The sequence below is a fragment of the Cimex lectularius genome, unplaced genomic scaffold (genome assembly GCF_000648675.2).
Source record: "Cimex lectularius strain Harlan isolate CLEC.00 unplaced genomic scaffold, Clec_2.1 scaffold201, whole genome shotgun sequence".
In the NCBI taxonomy this organism is placed as follows: domain Eukaryota; kingdom Metazoa; phylum Arthropoda; class Insecta; order Hemiptera; family Cimicidae; genus Cimex; species Cimex lectularius.
The window spans coordinates 392,585-413,156 of NW_019392805.1; the positions used below are offsets into that span (position 1 = coordinate 392,585).

The window sequence follows — 20,572 nt, forward strand, 5'->3', positions numbered from 1 at the left end:
TTTAGTATGAACGTGCAGCAAAAATAAGTGAGTAAAGTTTGGAGTAGTCAACTCCACATTAACTGACCAATAATGAAAAAAAATTATATTTTCTACAAAAAAAAAAAAAAAAAAATCGAAATCTGTTTGGATAGGACATTCAGATTAGCGGGCCTCCATTGTACTTTATTTCTAAAAGCTACAAAATAATTTTATCTACCTTTGATAATATGAATTTGTGATATTTAACCAATTTATTGTTTTGCAAGGATAGCTTATCAGCTACACTTTGCAGTTTTTTAATATAATCAGCTAGTAATTTTCCACTACCCCAGTTGACTTTGGTTTGAGATTGAACAAGTCGTGAAAACTCTCGTGCTGCACCTAGCATCATTGCTCTTTGAGAGTTCACCATTCTGTCGGCGATCGTGTTGTGAAAAGTGGCGATCTATAAGCATATGGAGTTATACAGTTCGTATGATGTTAGTATTAAATAATAATAATACAAACCTGGTTTAAAGCTTTGGCTTGATCCATGAAATGGCTGGCTTGCGCAGCTCCTTCCATAAGTTCATTGCTTACAGGTAACCCAAGCATGTATAACTGTCGTGACTCACGAATTAACAAAAGAAGCGTCGGAGAAAATGTAACTTGCATAAGCTTGCCTTGCTCGAATTGAACCACTGGTTCATCTGTTTTAATACTAAAAGTAAAGAAAACAATTATTTAATGAATATAAAAAACAATGTTTACACAAAAATAGTTCAAAAAGTTTGTCTTATTATTATTTATTTATTTTATTTCAAAGCAGAAAAGACAATTTGTCTACTTGCATTCACACTTGAATCTACTAGGTCGGACTGTGACTGCAGGCAACTTACTTATCTAATGTCTCACATTGAAACAGACTTGTCAGAGCTGTTTATCTGTCAGTAATGGTTGTTCCATTGTGATTTGCATGAATTTGTAAAGATTTTTTTCAAAGCTTTTTTTTAGTTTCTTTTTAGTTCCTCTGGGTGCAAGAGATTTTGTCAGACACTATTTAAAAAATCTTGCAAATTTAGTGGGTAAGTGGAAGAGGAGGAAGAAAGAGAAGGAGAAGGAGACGGGGAGGGAGAAAGAAAGAAAGAAAAAGAGAGAGAGAGAGAGAGAGAGAGAGAGAGAGAGAGAGAGAGAGAGAGAAAGAAAGAAAGAAAGAAAGAAAGAAAGAAAGAAAGAAAGAAATAGAGAGAGAGAGAGAGAGAGAGAGAGAGAGAGAGTGATGTAGTTGCTGAGTGAGTGAGTGAGTTTGTGGAAAGTGCCTTAACTATTATTGTCACCAACACTCTCATCAGTCAAGTGTTACTATTGGACGGTTACAGCCCTTAGAAATGTTAGGACTGAGTTGGTCTTCAAGGAAATTTGAGATCACCTGTAAAAAACTTAAATATGTCAATCTGTAGGCATATTTAAGATTATTTTTCCCTGATGATGACCTTAAAATAGGTCTAAAGCTTGGCCGTAAAAAATGAATTTGCTTTCTTCTTCAAGAACAAACCATGATGCAGAGTGATCGTGATTCGTGAATTCTATTCTTCTAGGAAGTAAGGCCATAGGTCGTCCGTCGAACGCAACACTGCTGGGATCAAGTCGCAGGTCAAAACAAAACAAACATACACACACGATTAAGTCGGTTCCAGTGTGAGAGGGTTGATTAGATTCCCTAGGTTGGGAATGTATGTGCAAATACATTCAAAAACCAGACGTAGTCGGTGCCAGTGTGAGAACAGACTTGAGGTCAACCAATGACTTTTACATACCCTAAACTTCTTTTTTGAGTTTTTCTCGTCCACTCATCAAATAAAGAATCTTCATAAGATTTGATAGACTTGTATATATCTTTCTTAATTGCGAGAAATTCATCATAGCCTTTAATATCATCAAATATAGAATTTGTTATTTGTGATATATCTGATATCTGTAATAGTTTGTTTCTTTATTCAAAATTTCTTTATGTTCATTGATTGACAAAGAGCTAATAATAAGATAAACTAACCTTAGTTAAAACTTGACGAACGTAATAAATATTTTTCACAAGTTCTGGAGTGTCAGCAACCTCTAATGAATGTTCCAGAGGCTTTGGCTTCAATGAAGAAAAATAATACAATATTCGCTGCAGCATGTCTTGCCGTTCAGCATGCAAAAAACTTTTGACTGTAGGCCTTTCCAAGAGGCGATCATAGTGTCTTAATTCTTGATACAACTGAAATTTACAAGTCAAAGATGAAATTTTAAAAACAAAATTTTTAGCTTAATAGCTAAGTAGTCTACAAAACTATACTTGAGGGATGTTAGTCCCAATTTCTTGGAAAAGAGACTGCAACTTGAATGCCCCTTTTTGTTCTGCTGATGCAATTTTGACATAAAAGCTTTCCACTGCTGCGTTCCATATTGGTTCGGTAAAATAATTGAAATAGTATGGCCTGATTCCTAAAAACACATCAATTAGTTACCTATAGCTTCATAATTCTCTATTGTTAAACAATTTAACATGGATATCCTGTTCCTTACAAACCTATGTAACGCCTATGATCTACTTATTTTTCTGATCCCAAAGCCCCGTAAAACTATTTAACTCAATTTTTATTACTCGGTAAGCGTTTATACCTATACTAGGAAAACATCCTCAAAATTCTAAAAAGAATCCTTCCCATCCTAAAAGAACAAAACACTATCCCATCTCACCAGTTGGCGTCACCGAAGGCACCACTCCTCAATCCAGCAATGCTACCATGTTGTAGACGAAATCTCTTCATTTCTTGAGATGAAACAGATCTTTGGGTGTTTTCCTTGATGTAGTGACATTGATAGGGTCCAACATCTCAGCTGTGGAAGCTCACAAGCATCCTCCCCCATTATCTACTTCCTCATATTTTGATTATACCTGTATAACTGCTTCTTTCAGAACAACCAGGGAACGTTCTTCTCTGACAACAAACCTGTAATGGCTGGAGTCCTACAGGGCAGTATCCTTGGTCCCATACTATATTCAGTGTACATGGTTGAGTACTGTACCCATCCCAACACATTCATTCACACTTTTGCAGATATTGCTACCCTATCCTCCAATAAATATCTTGTCGCTTCACATCGCTCCTTACAGGCTTTATACCTACATCTCTTTCTGTAGTTAACAAAAAAGCATATTGACAAAACAATCCACATATAAGACTAAAAAAGCAGGAACTGACTAGATGTTATAAAATCCTCTCATGACTACTATACAAACGATCAAAAATGACACTTCACAACAAAAGACTAATATATGAGACAATAATTAAACCATTTACGGACATACGGCATTGAGCAGTGATATTCCAAACATTCCAACTGTCATTTTCCTCAGATTTCCCCTTCCAAAATCCTCTGAAACATCATCTGTAAACGCTCCTTTCTGACCAATCACACAATTCACGATGATCTTTAGATTCCTTTAGTGAAAGATGTTCTTCAAATTCTGAATCATAAAATTCCACAAATCTCTTTCATTTCACCCTAATCCATTAGTTTTAACCCTAATCCATGAACTATCCCTAATAATCCCACAAGGAGATTGGGACAACCTGTTGGGCAGCGAGAGTAGCACATAGCACTAGAAGTGTAACATGTGTTGTAAAAAGAAGAAAAAATGGATATGGTAGCGTTGGACACACATATTTTTGTACAGATCAATGAATTTGCGTTACCAAAGAAAGCTCATGGTAAAAGTTCCGTTAGGTTAGATTAGATCAGATAGGGTTAGATTTAGGGACCATGCCTCAATGTTTTTCCATGAAGCTGAGAAAATATCTAAGTGCAAAGTGTAAATTTAAATTTATTTTTGTTGACATTTTTAATCTTCATCATATAAAAATAGCAAAAAACTTATTTAGGTAAATAAAAATTAAACCATTACCTTTAAAGGGGTGGAAATATGAATCTGTGGCAAGGTCAACCTTTTCACTTTTTGTAAATAAACTTGTTAGTTGGGCATGGAGCTGTATGACGTTTTGCAACTTAAAAAAAATATATATACATAATTAATTAACACTTTTTATATAAAAAAAATTTATTACAATCCCAATGCTTAATGTCTAGATAAAAATACATTGTCCTACCTCTAAAAGCCGTTTATGAAATCCTTTTAAATATTCTGGCAAATATGGACCACTTGTCCACGGATGATCAGTAAAATGTGGCCAAAAGAAGCCGGTAAATTTTTCACACGCAGCTATCATTTTATGACAGAGGATTATGTGCTAAAAGTGCCAAATATTGAAAATGAAAATGATCAAATGAAATTATCGCCTTGACTTACTCTTTTAAGAGTATCCTCGCCTTCAACAGTCAGTGCATGAAAAAATTCTTTATCACCCGTCTTTTCCTGAATTGAAGTAACTATACTGTTCCCTGAAATGTTAACAAAGTAAAATGTATTCAAATAAAATATCCAAACTATTTTTTGTACCGATAAGGTCTAGAATGACTTTCATCTTATCTTCTGGGTAAATCCATTCCTCAAATTTCCAAATATCATCCATAGCATTAAACATGTTGTCTATGGCTTCATCGGCTTCTGTAATTATCGAATAATTCAATCCCCTGTAAAATAAATTTTTTTAAACAATTCGTTTATTGAAATTAAAACTCTTATAAAATTTTCAGAATACTTTAGACTTGTGTTCAGTTGATTCAAAGCGTCGACGATGGTAGCTTTGACAGACGGCTTGACTTGCTTCCTATTGATGATGGTAACATTATTCCAAAAAGCGATTTCATCATCAATTGTTAGCACCTCTGCATATAATTTTCATTAATGTTTTGTAATTAATGCAGTTTTATAAATAGATTTACCTGTGGTATTTTCACTTGTCCAATCTTTTTGAAAAAAACTCTTGTGCAGAGTATGCTCAAGTTCTTTTACTTGTTTTAAAATTATAGGATTAACATTTAACTTATTGTTCTAAAACAAAAATAGAAAAGGTTATATTTTAAGGCTCATATGTAAAATAGCTTGCAGTAAGGCTGTTGCCAGCCGTCGTGTTTTTTCTATATCGCATTTTTTAATTTTTTTAATTTTAACCTCCATTTTGATGTTCATCCCTTCCATACTTGGTTAAAATGTCATAAGTGAATTACAATAAACATAATACTTAAATGATTATCTAACCTAAGCTTGGCGGGTCTCAATATACTGCTGAGACCCCCAGCCCTTTGACTACACGCTAACATTACATACAACGTAATCTGTTTTTCACCTTGAGCCCTCCATTCATACAAATCGAGCATTCACTATCCTAACTTAACCTAATTGGTTCGACAGATCTGTGTATGTGTTCATACACATTTAACCACTCATGCAGATAAATACATTTACACAATTGGGTAGTCACTAGGGTTTTTTGATATTAAACCAGTGACTACCCCCTATCACACTGCATATATATACATAGAACTAAACCTAGACTACTTTGGTGTGTTTGTGGGTACTCAGTATACCATACAGGCCATGTCCATATATATTTAATTAACCTAGACTGCTGTGTTGTGTTTAAAAGTACTTGATATTCCACACACTTAACCACTCATGCAAATAAATACATTCACACAATTGAGTCATGAGGGTTGCATTATGCAGTGGTTATCCACTATCAGACTGCAACTATATATACATTTAAAAAAAACTGGATAACCTAGACTACCCTTGTGTGTCTGAGTATTCGATATTCTACTACAGACAATGTCCATACTTAACCACTCATGAAAATAAATACATTCACACAATCTGGTAGTCATCAGAATTATGATATAACATCAGTAATTACCCCCCCCCCATCACACTGCAACTATGTATATATATAAAACCGAATAGCCCAGACTACTTTAATGTGTCTGAATATTCAATATTCTACCATAGATGGTGTCCATACTTAACCACCCATGCAAATAAATACATTCACACAATCCGGTAGTCATCGGGTTTGATATTTATTACGTCAGTAATTCTAGTAGACTACTTTGTTGTGTTTGTGGGTACTCGATATTCCATCACAAACAGACCCAAACATTATTCACCGCTAAATGCTAATTATAACCATACCTGTGCTTTAAAAGCGGTTACAGGTTACACCTTATTCTTTGGGATACTAAGTTGATATCTATTAATATGTATTTTACAAATACTCGTGTACCCCATAAAGGCCATCTCTATTGTTTGACTTTGGCAAGAATTTGCTCATATGTCAGTCTGGTATGGCCCATCCAGGTGGGTCAATATGACTCTTAAAGTCAAATTAAAAATAAAACCCAGTGTTATGTGTTGAGTTTTTGTAATACAAAAAAAAAAAGGAAAAGAAACAAATAAAACCTACAACAATGGGGAGTCTGTTGCAAAATGACTAATTTTTCTAATCTAAATATTTATAACAGTTTTGTTTACTTACGTTGCAAATTAAAGGGGCATACAATCTTTGCAATGAATAGTACAGTGTTTTCAATGGTGCACTCATCATAGAAGCCACCAAAATATTCTGATGATAGTTTTTTTCTGTGATCACTTCTGGATATACTTTAAAAAACGCGAAGAAGTTTTCGGTATTCACTGGGCAGTCAGATAGCATCGTCTGAAAATTGAAATTCGCCTTGGAGACAGAATGTAAAAATGTATTATTGTGTCGTTTACCTTTTCAGACAGCTTCAATTTCCCATTGTCGTTGACGGCAATTATCGCCATGATTTTAGATGAATCGAGAAACTTGTTCAAGTCATCGATCTCATAGTGGGATTTTACAAATTCAGGAGTGACATTTAGATGAAAATAATTAGCTGAAAAAAAGAAATCCCATGCTGTTTTAAACAACATAAATTGGTAAGCATAATATAATAAGTAATGAAGAGAGAGAGGAAACAATATTACAATAATTTTCTTTTTTCGTGTAATGATCAATTAAAAAACCATGTTATGCTAGGATTCAAACACAGAAATGCCATTACGGTAAATATAAACCAGATGACCTAACGACTCAGCCACTGATCCCCTTAAAAACTACATAAATGTATAAATTGCATTCTTAAAGAAAACAGTTGATAATGGACATTAAAAAATTGGGAGAGGTCTGAAGTCATGCCTTGGCCTCGTTACAGAGAGGGTGTAGACATACTGCCTGATTTAAGAACGGTTGTCGGGCATAGTAGTAAGTTTCTGTGTCTGCTGTTCCACTTATTAGAATACGTGGGTTTTTTAAATTTTTATTGTATATAGATCTGTTTTATGTGTTTCAGCTGAGTGCATGTATTTATTAGTGTGAGTTGTGAGGGGCAGATGGTAAACTAAAGCGTACACAGTCAGTGCGCGCACGTGTGTGTTTGTGTGTGTGTGTGTGTGTGCGTGCGTGCGTGCGTGCGTGCGTGCGTGCGTGCGTGTGTGTGTGTGTGTGTGTGTGTGTGTGTGTGTGTGTGTGTGTGTGTGTGTGTTTAGGGTCAATGGTGGAATATTTATGAAAGTAGTTCATCAACCTTAACTTAGATTAGCTTATTACTCCATCGACTAATCAGAAATAGTGCAATGCGTGAATGTATTTATTTGTGCGATTCTTTTATAGGGGGGGGGGTGAACTCCACTCAGGTATAGACCAGCACATTTGGAAGTAACAACCCTTCGGGGTGAAAGTCCAATTTGAAAAAGTTACCTAATATTTATACATATGTTGTTAATGGCTAAAAGAAACTTTGTGTGACTTCTCCAGTTTCATCGGAGGAATAGGCATACCAAAATGATCAGAAACAACAAAATTAAAATAAGCTGCCAGGGTAAATTTAAACTCCCAAGAAACCTAGCATAATTTCTGAGTTTACATGTCTAATTTGTGCCTAAAATAAAGTATTATTTGAAATAGTCATTACAAACAATTAAGTTTATTTGTAAAATATAGTAAAAATGTAATATAGTAAATCATTTAAAGAGCTTAAATATAAACCCAAAACTTGGTCGGTATTATCATATCTGCCTATCCTCACTGGGCAGACAGACCAAAATGATCAGTAATGACTAAATTAAAACAAGCTTCCTAGCTTAAATTTTTAATTGCCAATAGCATAATTTCTAAATTATTCATAATTCTTTTGGTCTGCCTACCCAGCGAGGATAAGATTAGTAACAGGAGTAGTTTAAACGAATATGAATTGACTTTTGTTGTACAAACTGTGGAATTCAAATTCAACTTAAATTGTGAGTTTTTTCATATCATCCTGATCATTTTGGTCTGCCTATGCCGCGTTGGTCTTTTTGTAATACCTAAATGTGCCTAGCAGACCAACCCAGTGATGATAGGCAGACCAAAATGATTGGTAAAGATCAAATTTCAGGTTGATTAATTAATTTAATTTAATTTATATCCCACATTTTGACCGACAAACATCAATTCATACACCTTCGAATTGCTTAGGTTATTAGTCTTTTGCACGGAGAAGAAGTTGAGAAACTGAGTTGAGACCGGAAGAAATTGAGTTGTCTCTGGGAAACCATGGCTTTCTTGTTGGAATCAGTGAAGGATTTATCATTACTTATGAGTGTCCCAAATAATAGACTTATATGGCATATGAGTCTCGTTTTCTTTGGCACCAATTGTTTTGTAATTGATTTCCTCCTGTGGTCTGTGGGGTGATAAATCTGTAATTTGATCCTTACAGATCACCCACTTGTGTACATACATGTGCAGAACCTAACAGATTTTTTGTGGCAAGCCACAAGAATTACCCACTTTGGTGGCCCGAGTTCAGACCTTGGTCTTATTCATACCACTATTGATGTTAGGATCAAAAGGCAATTGACTACAAGGTCATTTCAGTCCCCAAAGCATCCAGTTTTAACCTAAACACACTCTTATCACTCATTCTTAAATACCTTCCCTCCCACTTACATACCTTTCACTCAAATAGGGTGATGGAATATAAGATATTCCTCAATCAACCTTTATCATGCATGAAGGCAACTGTACTTATATTAACTAGTTTGATTGAGGGTCGAGGGAGTACATTATTCTTCCATCAACACTCTTGTGCTAGATACACATTCACGCATATAAATACATTCTCATGAAACAGTTAAAACATCTAACACTAAATTTAGTATGTGTACAATAAAATTACCTATAGTAAGCAAAAGACCTATATGTACAGAACTACCTGTTTTCTCCAGAAATTGGAATAGGGGACCCAAATATTCACTTTTGTAATTTAACATAATTCTTATATCAGGCGGTATTCCTACTTGTTCCCTATACGAAGCCAAGGAATGGCTCCCTTCAATTATGTTGGACTCATTGTGCAACCTTTCTATGCTGGGCTTTTAAGCGAGCTTTGGCCCAAAGGTAATTTCCCTATGTCAACCTCGTCTGGCCAATTCGGAGTCTGGTTAGGATGATCCTTTTACAGTTTAGATTCTTCAGGGGCCACCTACCAATCGTGCTCTTAACATGTAAGAGCTTCTTGGACAACCCAGTCCACTGATGCTGCCACCTTTCTTAATCGAATTCTTTATTGCTCATATAAGGTCAGCAGGTTCGATTACAATAGTAAGGTCTGTAGTGTGAGCTTTTGCCACCTTGTCTGCACATTCCTTCCAGTCCAAAACGTCCAGCTACCCAACACAACTGCTACCAATTTTCTAAGGGGTTCCAACCCATTGTATCTTTCGAATAAAAGTAAGAGAAGAGCTTAGATCCCACAGTAGGTAGGACGGCTTCTCCCCGGACTGCACGAGTCTAAGGGCTTTGGCACAAAAGTATGTATCGACGTCATATGGCCAATTTTGAGTCTCCTTAGTATGATCCTTTTGTAGTTTAGATTCTCCGGGGACCACCTACTAGTGGCTTGACATATAAGAGCTTCTTGGATGACCCAGTGTAACTTTTCTATACCATATTCTTTATTGTTCATTTAGCATCAGCGGGTCGGTCGTGATAGTATGGACTGGAGTGAGAGCCGTTCTCATCTGCACGTATTCCAGCCCATGTCCAATTTACCCAGACTAATAGTACTGATTTTCCAAGGGATTCCAACTCAGTATATCTTTCTAACAAAACCACGAGAGGATCCACAGATAATCTTGTCCCTTAGGGCCCACAGTGCACGTGAGGTAGGATAAGTTCTTTCCAGATTGAACTAGTAAGGATGTGTTAGATCGCATACACCCCAGCGGTGTACATGATGATGATGAAGGTGGGGTTAAGACTAGGAGATGGAGTTAGTGTTCCCAAAGCACTGCAGCCTTCTGGCTTATTGCACTTTCCTAGTTCTTTAGTTCAGCCTATCAATCCGATCCTTCTTTTAAAGAGTACTAGCTCATTGACTATTGTTGCTACGATTCCTTTACTTGGGTTTTCTTTGTATCCCAGGTTATGTCCCCATTGAGCTGTTTGCATTCGAAGATAACATGAGTGTATGTTTAATCCTCCTCATTGCATAATCTACAATTTATCATTGAATATGCCCACATTGCGTAGATGTTTTCACAGATGACAGTGACCAGTAGACCCATCACACCTCTGTGTTTATCGGATACACTCTTCCGCTGTACACAAGCCACACCTTCTCCGATCTTAGAATCCGTGAAGACGAGGCATATATCAGGACACCCCGACCTTAATAACATAGGGAGTGTAGTCTTCGTTTATGTAAAACAAAGAACTGGATATAAAAAAAAGAAGCTAGTTTTGTTATTAAACAGGAATTTGTCTGAAAACTTGATATTTACAACGGGCCTACAAGTTATGACTTTTTAGCCTTAAATGACACTGTATTACCTAAACATCAATTATATATATTTTTTTTAAATGTTAAAACTGACGTTGAAGGTAGTTTTGTCACAAACAAAGAGAATTAATAAAACGAATGGCGGACTCTTCGAGATTCCCTAAAATAAACGTCAAATTTTATTTATATGGAAAATTCGAATCATTCGACAACACGAATTGTTTTCTATTTTATTTTCTATTGAACAGTGAACGATGCTTTTTGAAATGAATTATAAACTACACAGGCAGATGTAAAATACGACAGAGTAAATGTTCATGCAATTTTATAAGAAGTTAAAGAACAATTTGTTCAAACTTGTCACTCAAACAAAAATTAATTACCGGCGCTAATTATGATGTAATCTTTTCTTATGTCGACGTCCATCGTCTCTCGTTGAAATTCATTAAATTAATATGAAAAATAAATTAATCCAACTTGAGACATCTGGGCCAATTTGAGACACTCGCGATCGAAGTCGGTCGGAGCATTTCTTCCGTTTTTGTTTTGTTTGGCCAAACAGTCGGTTGCCAACGGTGACGTCGAGTGTGAATAGAATTTTTAATTTCCTCGGATTGATTTTTAAATTTTTATTTTATTTTTCGAGATTTTATAGATTAACGCTTTGAGTTTTGCCAAACCCGTTGAAATATAATTTGGGCTTGCATGGCCACCGTTTGTAAAAATGGCAGCCACCGTCGGCCACCGGTGCATCTTCCGAGACAAAAGTCAGTGGCTTTATGATTAAAGAGCCCCCCCCCCTTTTTTATAAAAGTGGAAAAGCGTTAAAAATTTAAGGGTGATTAGAGATGATAAAACCCTACGATAAAATTTGAAAGAAAAAAAACATTTTGTCCTTATAAAAAGAAAATCTGTACAAAAATATTTTTCTTAAACATACCAACAAACGATCTCACATCTCCCCCAATCCAACCAAGACATTGCTTCAAAATTCAAAGAATATCATAATATTTATTTTATTTTGTTTAAGAATTTAAGTCTTGTACAAAATAGAATTGGGTACATAGTTTGAATAATAATAATAAGGTGCTCCTTATACAGAGAAAGGTTGTTCAATGTGTCTCACGTAATAGAGGTGTGTCATGCCTTGGCTCCTTACAGAGAAGGTGTAGGCATGCTACGGGATTTAAGAATCGTTCTCGAGCCAGACTCCTTAACGACTCAGCCACCTCCCCTTAAAAATCTACATAAAGGTGAAAATTACTTTTTNTCCGTTACTCGGTGAATTTGGTCTATTGTTGAGTGTCTTGTTCTGAATCCAAATTGGTGGTCAGGAATGATTTTCTTTTTTTCAACGATGTGTTTTATTCATTTTAATAATAACTTTTCGAAGAGTTTAGCCACTGTTGGTAGTAGCGATATTGGTCTATATGATTTGACCTCGTTCGCCGGTTTTCCTGTTTTTTTGATCATAATGACTTCTGCGAATTTCCAGATGCTGGGAACATATTTTAGTCTGATTGCAGCATTAAATAGGTATGTTAGTTTAACTATACCCTTTTTTGGCAATTGTTTTAGTATTTTTCCAGTGATAAGGTCATATCCTGGAGTCTTTTTAGCAGGTAAATTTTTAATTTCTCGTGCTACTTCTTTAGGTGAAACTAGCTTTATATTTTCTTCCTGTGGCGTGGTTGTTACTTCAAGTAAGCTGCTATTGATGATTTCATTTGGTTTGATGATTTCAGCAAGGTAACTAGCAAACAATTCGGCTTTTTCTCTGCTATCTCTCGCCCAAGTACCATCCTCTTTTTTTAATGGAGGAATTTGGGCGATTGGTCTTTTAATTTTTTTATGGCCTTCTACAGCGAGTAGTCAGTGGCTTCGCCTGGAGTTAGGTCTTTTAGATAATTTGTGATTGACTCGTCATGTAGTTTTATAAAAGTGTAAATCACATTCTTAAAGAAAAACTTTTCAGACAGCTTCAAGTTACCATTGTCATTGACAGCAATTATTGCCATGATTTTAGATGAATTGAGAAATTTGTTCAAGTCATCGATTTCATAGTGGGATTTTACAAATTCAGGAGTGACATTTAGATGAAAATAATCAGCTGAAAAAAGAAACCCCATAAGTAATGAAATTCCCGACATACATGGTTTCGTGAGAGAGAGGGAACGATTTTACAATAATTTTCTTTTTTCATATAATGATCAATTAAAAAACCATGTTATGCCAGGATTCAAACCTAGAAATGCCATTATGGCAAATATGAACCAGACGATCTAACAACTCAGCCACCGTGGTCCCCTTAAAAACTACATAAATGTATACATTTCTATTTCTCAAAGAAAACAGTTGATAATTGACATTAAAAAAATTGGGGGAGGTCTGAAGACTTGGTTCCTTACAGAGATGGTGTAGGCATGCCGCCGGATTTGAGAACGGTTCTCAGGCATTGTAGTAAGTTTCTGTGTCTCCTGTTCCACTTTTTAGAATACATTTTTTTTATTGTATACAGATCTGTTTTATGTGTTTTGCCTAAGTGTGTAGAGTAGTATTTATTAGTGTGAGTGGTGAGGAGCTGTTGGTAAAATAAAGCGTATACAGTCAGCATGAGTGTGTTTAGGGTCGATGGCGGAATATTTATGAAAGTATTCCATCAGCCTTTGAAAATATTTTATAATTGAATACATTTTTTTATGATGAATCATAATGAATTGAGGATGCCTTAACTGGTACTCTTTAGGAAGGGGGTCGTGTTCAATGACCATGGCTGTTATTTTATTTACTTATTTGATCATTCAGATATACAAAGTACAACATGCAATACAGTTTACAATGATAAATACTAATTTGTCCATATGAAAAAACTAAAATTAATTATAAATTTATAACCTTTAAATTAAAGAAGGCAACTACACTAGTTTTTTTTTCAAAATGTAAAAAAGTAAAAGTGAATGTAAACTAATATTNAGAGAGAGAGAGAGAGAGAGAGAGAGAGAGAGAGAGAGAGAGAGAGAGAGAGAGAGAGAGAGGGTGTGTGAGTGAGAGTGAGTGTGAGTGAGTGAGAGAGAGAGGCTGAGAGAGTGTGTGTGTGTGTTGTGTGTGAGTGAGTGAGAGTGAGAGTGGCTGAGTGAGTGTGAGTGAGTGTGTGTGTGTGAGAGAGAGAGTGAGAGAGAAACGGAGAGAGAGATTGGCTGGGTGAATGAGAGAGTGAATTGAGAGTGGGTGATTGAGAGTGTGTGTATGAGTGAGTGAGTGAGTGAGTGAGAGTGAGAGTGGCTGAGTGAGTGTAAGTGAGAGAGAGAGAGAGAGTGAGAGAGAAAGAGAGAGAGAGAGAGATTGGCTGGGTGAATGAGAGAGTGAATTGAGAGTGGGTGAGTGAGTGAGGCGTAAACCACTCAAAAGAAAAGACCAACTTAGAAAATACAAATTTTCCATAATTTGTTTTGTTCAGTGAATCCCTTATCTCCCTTCACTATTAAAAAGTAAAAATAAGGAAGAAGCAGTAAAGAAAATGTTCGATAAATATTCATAAACATTGACAGTGTGTATTCATTATGTATTCATCATAGCTATGTATTTTTTTTAACACCCTTTCTAATCGGAATACCCTTTCCTTTTTCCCATAAATATCGGAATAGGGTACCCAAAAACCCACTCTCGTACCCGTGGACTGCCTTTATCTCGGGTGCCATGGCTACTCGCTCTTTCTAAGGGGCCAAGGCATAGCGACACACTGAGTAATCTTTACAAACTGGACACCTGCGTGGCGTTTGCCCCAAGACCGATATCCGTTCGTAAATCGGGTATGGCCAATCCTCAAACGTGTGGGTGAGCACGATCCCTTTCTTAAGTTTCATTCCATCGGCGCGCCATCGCTTGACGCGCAAGGTTTCTCGGACGATCGTCTGCACGTTCCCTATTCCCTCCAGACAAAAAAAAAATTTCCCTGCTTCTGGGGCACATTGGCAGAAATGCATTTTCACCTCAGAAAGTCAGAAAAAAGGTCAATATTGACTTGAAACGTCGGGAAAATAAGTTTTAAGTTTTTAATAAGTTAAGCTCCACTTAGACACACTCCTGGCCTATTCCCATCGAAATCTATTTTGAGTTTAATTTAATTTTTTTTTTTGTGCACTTATTATTAAATTTGTGCTTAACTATAGTTGATCATTTAAATTAGTTTTATTATTACGTATTTCTATAATTTAAAAAAAAATTATAAATATCGGAATGACCATCGTCATATGGTTTAAAACCAGTTGTCCCCTGCCAATTCAATCTCAGTAGAAAATGGCTTCTCAGGAAAAATAATAAAGATTTTTGTTTTTCCTTTTCAAAAAATACATAAACTTAGAAATCCACTGAATAACGGACAATTAATCTGCTCAAAAATAGCTTTTAATGTATAATTTTGATATGTATTACCAGACTGGGCTGTTTGGTGAAATAGATCAAGTTGCCAGTTGTCTAAGCTCACTTGTTTTCTGTCTGAGAGCCTGCTTCTCGTCGTGACGCGCGTCATTCCGCAACGAGACTGCAAAGTCAAGACATCTTGATTTCGCAAGTGGGGTAATTTAAAAAAAAATTGTTTATTGTGAAATTGTTTTATTAAGCTGAACTGTCTATAGTGGAGAAATAGGTAAGTTTTTAATTTTTTTTATAGAAAATTTTCAATTTTATTGGGTTGTCCGGAAAATAATGCAGGATTTTGGTATTAAACAAAAAAAAAGAAACTAGTTACTTTAAAGCAATGTTCTTTAATCAAAATAATTTCCCATACNTAAACAAACAATATCATTTGGAAGAGGATTAATAAGTGTTGACATTCATACAAATGAGTAATCCTGTAAACGTAAACAGAATATTTTATATAGATTTATTTTAATCAAAACTTAAAATCCTGCATTATTTTCCGGACAACCCGATAGTTTTAAATTTTAATTAGCTCCAGTTACTTGACATTTTTTCCTATAAATTTTTTTCCGAGATCTGGTGACTGGTCTCCCACCCTGAAAGTGCACTAACTTTAATTAAGGCTGTTGGCTCATTTTTCGGGGTTCCCTAGACCTTTCCCAAGCGGCTAGACAGTACGTCTGTCCTATTTTTTCAAAGGCCTATTTTCTGGCCCTCGTTGTTTTTCTGGATGAGATGTTGAATCCTTTGATTGTTTTACAACTGGTGAATTAATCCGGTGTGAGGTTCCTCAATTTATTTGTCCAGTTTTGTTTTTACCATGTTTTAGGGCTAATTTGCAGTTTCTGGTACAAAGGGTGTGAGGGCCTGTTGCCTTCAAATCCCCTCGTCATGGGTCGTTCATCCGGCCAGATAGCATAATTTTCACGTTTAATCACTCAACGAACCCCTTTTACTTTAATTTTCTTATAATTAAGTTTTAATCATCAATCTCTAAAAATAAAATAAAAAAGATAATTTATTAGGCTTATGAATGGTAGAAAAAAATTTACTAGTCGATAAGCATTATTCTTTTTAAATTAAATTTGCCCAGAATAAATTAAAAAAAAAAACTTAAGAAATTTAGCACAGTCTTCGTGATGTGGAAAGACTGGCATAAATTTATTAATATGTGCGCTAGAATTGATGGGATGTTGGTCTGCCTGCGGGTCGGTGGACTGCTGTACCGGCATAGGGTCCGTCTTCACTCCCTCGTTTGTTGAACTGTTCAAACGCGTTACGGAAGTTAACAGTTCCCCACTGAAGATGACGAAACGCGTTTGAGCAATTCAATAAACCCACCATGAATCTATAGGCTGTCTTTTAAATATGAAATTTTTGTCCGCCATTGTTTGCAAAGGTTTTTATGTCTCAAATATCGAGCTATGTTCTTCTGTTATTAATAATTTTTTTAAATAAAATGAAATGTTGATTTTGCCACATTTCTACGATCCAGGGCCGTTTTCAAGTCATAAAACTTATATATTGTTGATTTTTTTTTCATTAAACTTTTTTCAGATGAAACAGTAAAATCGTAATTTTTAAAAATTCAATTGTTAACATTTTAAAAACGTGAAAGGATAGTTTTTTCTGTTATTAATAAAAATTTTTAAATAAAATAAAATTTTGATTTCGCCACATTTGTACGATCCTGGGCCGTTTGCAAGTCATAAAACATATATTGTGGAAATTTTTTTTTTTTAACCATTTTCAGATGAAACTGTAAAACGGTAATTTTTAAAAATTCAATTGTTAACATTTTAAAAACGTGATAGGATAGTTTTTTCTGTAATTAATAAATTTTTTTAAATAAAATAAAATTTTGTTTTTGCCACATTTCTATTGTACTATACTGGTCCATTTTCAAGTCATAAACCACATATTTCGGAAAATTTAATTTTTTTTATAAATTAAAACTTTTTCAGGGGAAACTGTAAAATCGTAATTTTTAAAAATTCAATTGTTCCCTTTTATTTTTAAATATCAAATTTTGACAGCTGTTTTTCAAGTTTACTTTCTGGGCTGTCTTTTAATATTAAATTTTTGTCTGCCACTGTTTGCAAAGGTAACAGTCTCAGTATGTCAGTAATGTCTCAAATATCGAGCTATGTTTTTCTGTTATTAATAATTTTTTTTAAATAAAATGAAATTTTGATTTTGCTACATTTCTACGATCCTGGGCCGTTTTCACGTCATAAAACTTACATATTGCGGGAAATTTTTTTTTTTAAATAAAAACTTTTTCAGATGAAACAGTAAAATCGTAATTTTTAAAAATTCAATTGTTCCCTTTTATTTTTAAATATCAAATTTTTACTCAGCTGTTTTTCAAGTTTACTCTCTGGGCTGTCTTTTAAATATTAAATTTTTGTCTGCCACTGTTTGCAAAGGTTTTTATGTCTCAAATATCGAGCTGTTTTTCTGTTATTAATAATTTATTTAAATAAAATGAAATTTTGATTTTGCCACATTTCTACGATCCTGGGACGTTTTCAATTCATAAAACTTACATACTGTGGATTTTTTTTTTCATTATCCTTTTTTTCAGATGAAACAGTAAAATCGTAATTTTTAAAAATTCAATTGTTAACATTTTAAAAACGTGATAGGATAGTTTTTCTATAATTAATAAAAAAATTTTAAATAAGATAAAATTTTGATTTTACCACATTTCTACGATCCTAGGCCGTTTGCAAATCATTAAACTGATATATTGTGCAAAATTTAAATTTTTTTAAATTAAAACTTTTTCAGGTGAAACAGTAAAATCGTAATTTTTAAAAATTCAATTGTTAACATTTTAAAAACGTGATAGGATAGTTTTTGTTATTAATAATTTTTTAAAAATAAAACGAAATTTTGATTTTGCCACATTTCTACGATCCTGGGACGTTTTCAAGTCATAAAACTTACATATTGTGGAAAATTTAATTTTTTTTATCCATTTTCAGATGAAACTGTAAAATCGAAATTTTTAAAAATTTAATTGTTAACATTTTAAAAACGTGATAGGATAGTTTTTCTATAATTAATAAAAAATTTTAAATAAAATAAAATTTGGTTTTTGCCACATTTCTACGATACTGGTCCATTTTCAAGTCATAAAACACACATTTCGGAAAATTTAATTTTTTTTATAAATTAAAACTTTTTCAGGGGAAACTGTAAAATCGTAATTTTTGAAAATTCAATTGTTAACATTTTAAAAAGATGATAGGATAGTTTTTTCTGTAATTAATAAAAATTTCTAAATAAAATAAAATTTTGTTTTTGCCACATTTCTACTATACTGGTCCATTTTCAAGTCATTAACCACATATTTCGGAAAATTTAATTTTTTTTATAAATTAAAACTTTTCAGGGAAACTGTAAAATCGTAATTTTTAAAAATTCAATTGTTCCCTTTTATTTTTAAATATCAAGTTTTTACTCAGCTGTTTTTCAAGTTTACTCTCTGGGCTGTCTTTTAAATATTAAATTTTTGTCTGCCACTGTTTGCAAAGGTTTTTATGTCTCAAATGTCGAGCTATGTTTTTCTGTTATTAATAATTTTTTTAAATAAAATGAAATTTTTATGTTGCCACATTTCTACGATCCTGGGACGTTTTGAAGTAATGAAACATATATTGTGGAAAATTTAATTTTTTTTACCTTTTTCAGATGAAACTGTAAAATCAAAATTTTTAAAAATTCAATTGTTAACATTTTAAAAACTTGATAGGATAGTTTTTTCTGTTATTAATTTTTGTTTTTAATAAAATGAAATTTTGATTTCGCCACATTTGTACCATCCAGGGCCGTTTTGAAGTCATGAAACATATATTGTGGAAAATTTAATTTTTTTACCTTTTTCAGATGAAACTGTAAAATCGAAATTTTTAAAAATTTAATTGTTAACATTTTAGAAACGTGATAGGATAGTTTTTTCTGCAATTAATAAAAAAATTTAAATAAAATAAAATTTTGATTTTGCAACATTTCTACGATCCTGGTGCATTTTCAAGTCATAAAACTTATATATTGTGGATTTTTTTTCATTAAACAGTTTTCAGATGAAACTGTAAAATCATAATGTTTAAAAATTCAATTGTTCTCTTTTTTTTTAAATATCAAATTTTTACTCGGCTGTTTTTCAAGTTTCAAGTCTAGGTCATTTCCCCCCCCCCTTGTAAAGTGTAAATTTTTTTTTTTAACAAAAACCTTTAAGTTTAATAAGGTCTAAAAGAAATTTTTCATGTTGTTTAAGCTATAAAACCATTTAATATTGCAATTATGGTCATTTATCTCCTGTGGTATTTTCAATCTTAATAATTTTCGTTTTAATCTTCACATAAAATCTTTCTACTTTTTGTGACAGTATTCAATTTTAAAAACATATGATTTAATTTGTAAAAAATCTGTTGGTCTAGGACCTGGAGGATAATTTTTCAGTCTTTATCCTAATTTATTGAGATTATCAACTATAGAAAACAAATATTTATTTCATGAGAAATGTTCGTTATTTAATTTGCATTAGACAAGGATAAATGAAAAAAAATCTATATTTTCTTAAGGATTTATTATAATTCTTCATAAAATTACACTGCCCAAAGTAATTTTTGCTATATTTTATTTCTTTGCTTTATCTTACTATAGCTTTCTTGTTTCAAAGCCTAAAAATATTGAACGTTTTGACAATTTTTATTAAAAAACCTAACTTCTTTTTTTTTGTTTTAAGCTACTGAGGGAGGAGAGCTAAGATCGAGGACTTTCTTTTATAAGCATGTGATTTGGTTTCAACGTTCCTCTTCTCTAGGAAATTTCATTTCCTTTGGAATTTGAAATTCGGTGTTATTTATTTAGGGGTGAGTTTAGTTAATAAGTTGTACATTTTCACGCTTAAACTTAAAAACTTTTGCATTTGCATTTTACGATTAGTCGTAATTCAATTTTTTTTACACATTTTATTTCATTGATAACTAAGAGCTTAACTGTACATTTAAAAATTAAAAAAGAAAAAATGTTGCAAACTTAGATTTACAAAATCATTAATTTCTCAACGAATCTCCTTAAAATCTCTTGAAAGCTACTTAAAAATCTTTTTTTGTTCTCAAGAATTAAACCTTGCCGAATTTAAAAGCTTTACTGCTATTTTTATTTTTGTTCTATTTTTTAACATGATTAGCCATATGATAAAAAAAAAATCTAGAAACAAAGGAAGAAAAGACAAAATAGTAGTTTTTAAAATTCAGCTGTCTGTTATTTTTTTCTCAAGAACAAAAAGTGATTTCAAACAGCTTTCAAGAAAACTGTATATTTATTTTTTTCCCTATTAAGATTAATTATTAGCTGGAATATTCTACTAGCCAGGAGGTAGTTTTAATAT

At 33.4% G+C, this 20,572-nt stretch overlaps 1 protein-coding gene across 1 annotated transcript in view; it reads right to left on the minus strand.

The window, feature by feature from the left end:
- The window catches only part of LOC106673164 (cytoplasmic dynein 2 heavy chain 1), a 61,694-nt gene extending 50,238 nt beyond the window's left edge, over nucleotides 1-11,456 (minus strand). The window contains exons 1-14 of the mRNA XM_024228138.1: nucleotides 11,133-11,456; nucleotides 6,680-6,822; nucleotides 6,441-6,620; nucleotides 4,852-4,960; nucleotides 4,668-4,794; nucleotides 4,466-4,599; nucleotides 4,316-4,407; nucleotides 4,116-4,256; nucleotides 3,914-4,013; nucleotides 2,300-2,448; nucleotides 2,015-2,221; nucleotides 1,779-1,936; nucleotides 490-682; nucleotides 200-427 (exon numbers count right to left, since the gene is read on the minus strand). Of these exons, the coding sequence (XP_024083906.1) occupies nucleotides 200-427; nucleotides 490-682; nucleotides 1,779-1,936; nucleotides 2,015-2,221; nucleotides 2,300-2,448; nucleotides 3,914-4,013; nucleotides 4,116-4,256; nucleotides 4,316-4,407; nucleotides 4,466-4,599; nucleotides 4,668-4,794; nucleotides 4,852-4,960; nucleotides 6,441-6,620; nucleotides 6,680-6,822; nucleotides 11,133-11,175 (2,004 nt within the window). The 5' untranslated portion in view covers nucleotides 11,176-11,456. The remainder of the gene's footprint in view (nucleotides 1-199; nucleotides 428-489; nucleotides 683-1,778; nucleotides 1,937-2,014; nucleotides 2,222-2,299; nucleotides 2,449-3,913; nucleotides 4,014-4,115; nucleotides 4,257-4,315; nucleotides 4,408-4,465; nucleotides 4,600-4,667; nucleotides 4,795-4,851; nucleotides 4,961-6,440; nucleotides 6,621-6,679; nucleotides 6,823-11,132) is intronic.
- Between the last annotated feature and the right edge of the window lie 9,116 nt (nucleotides 11,457-20,572).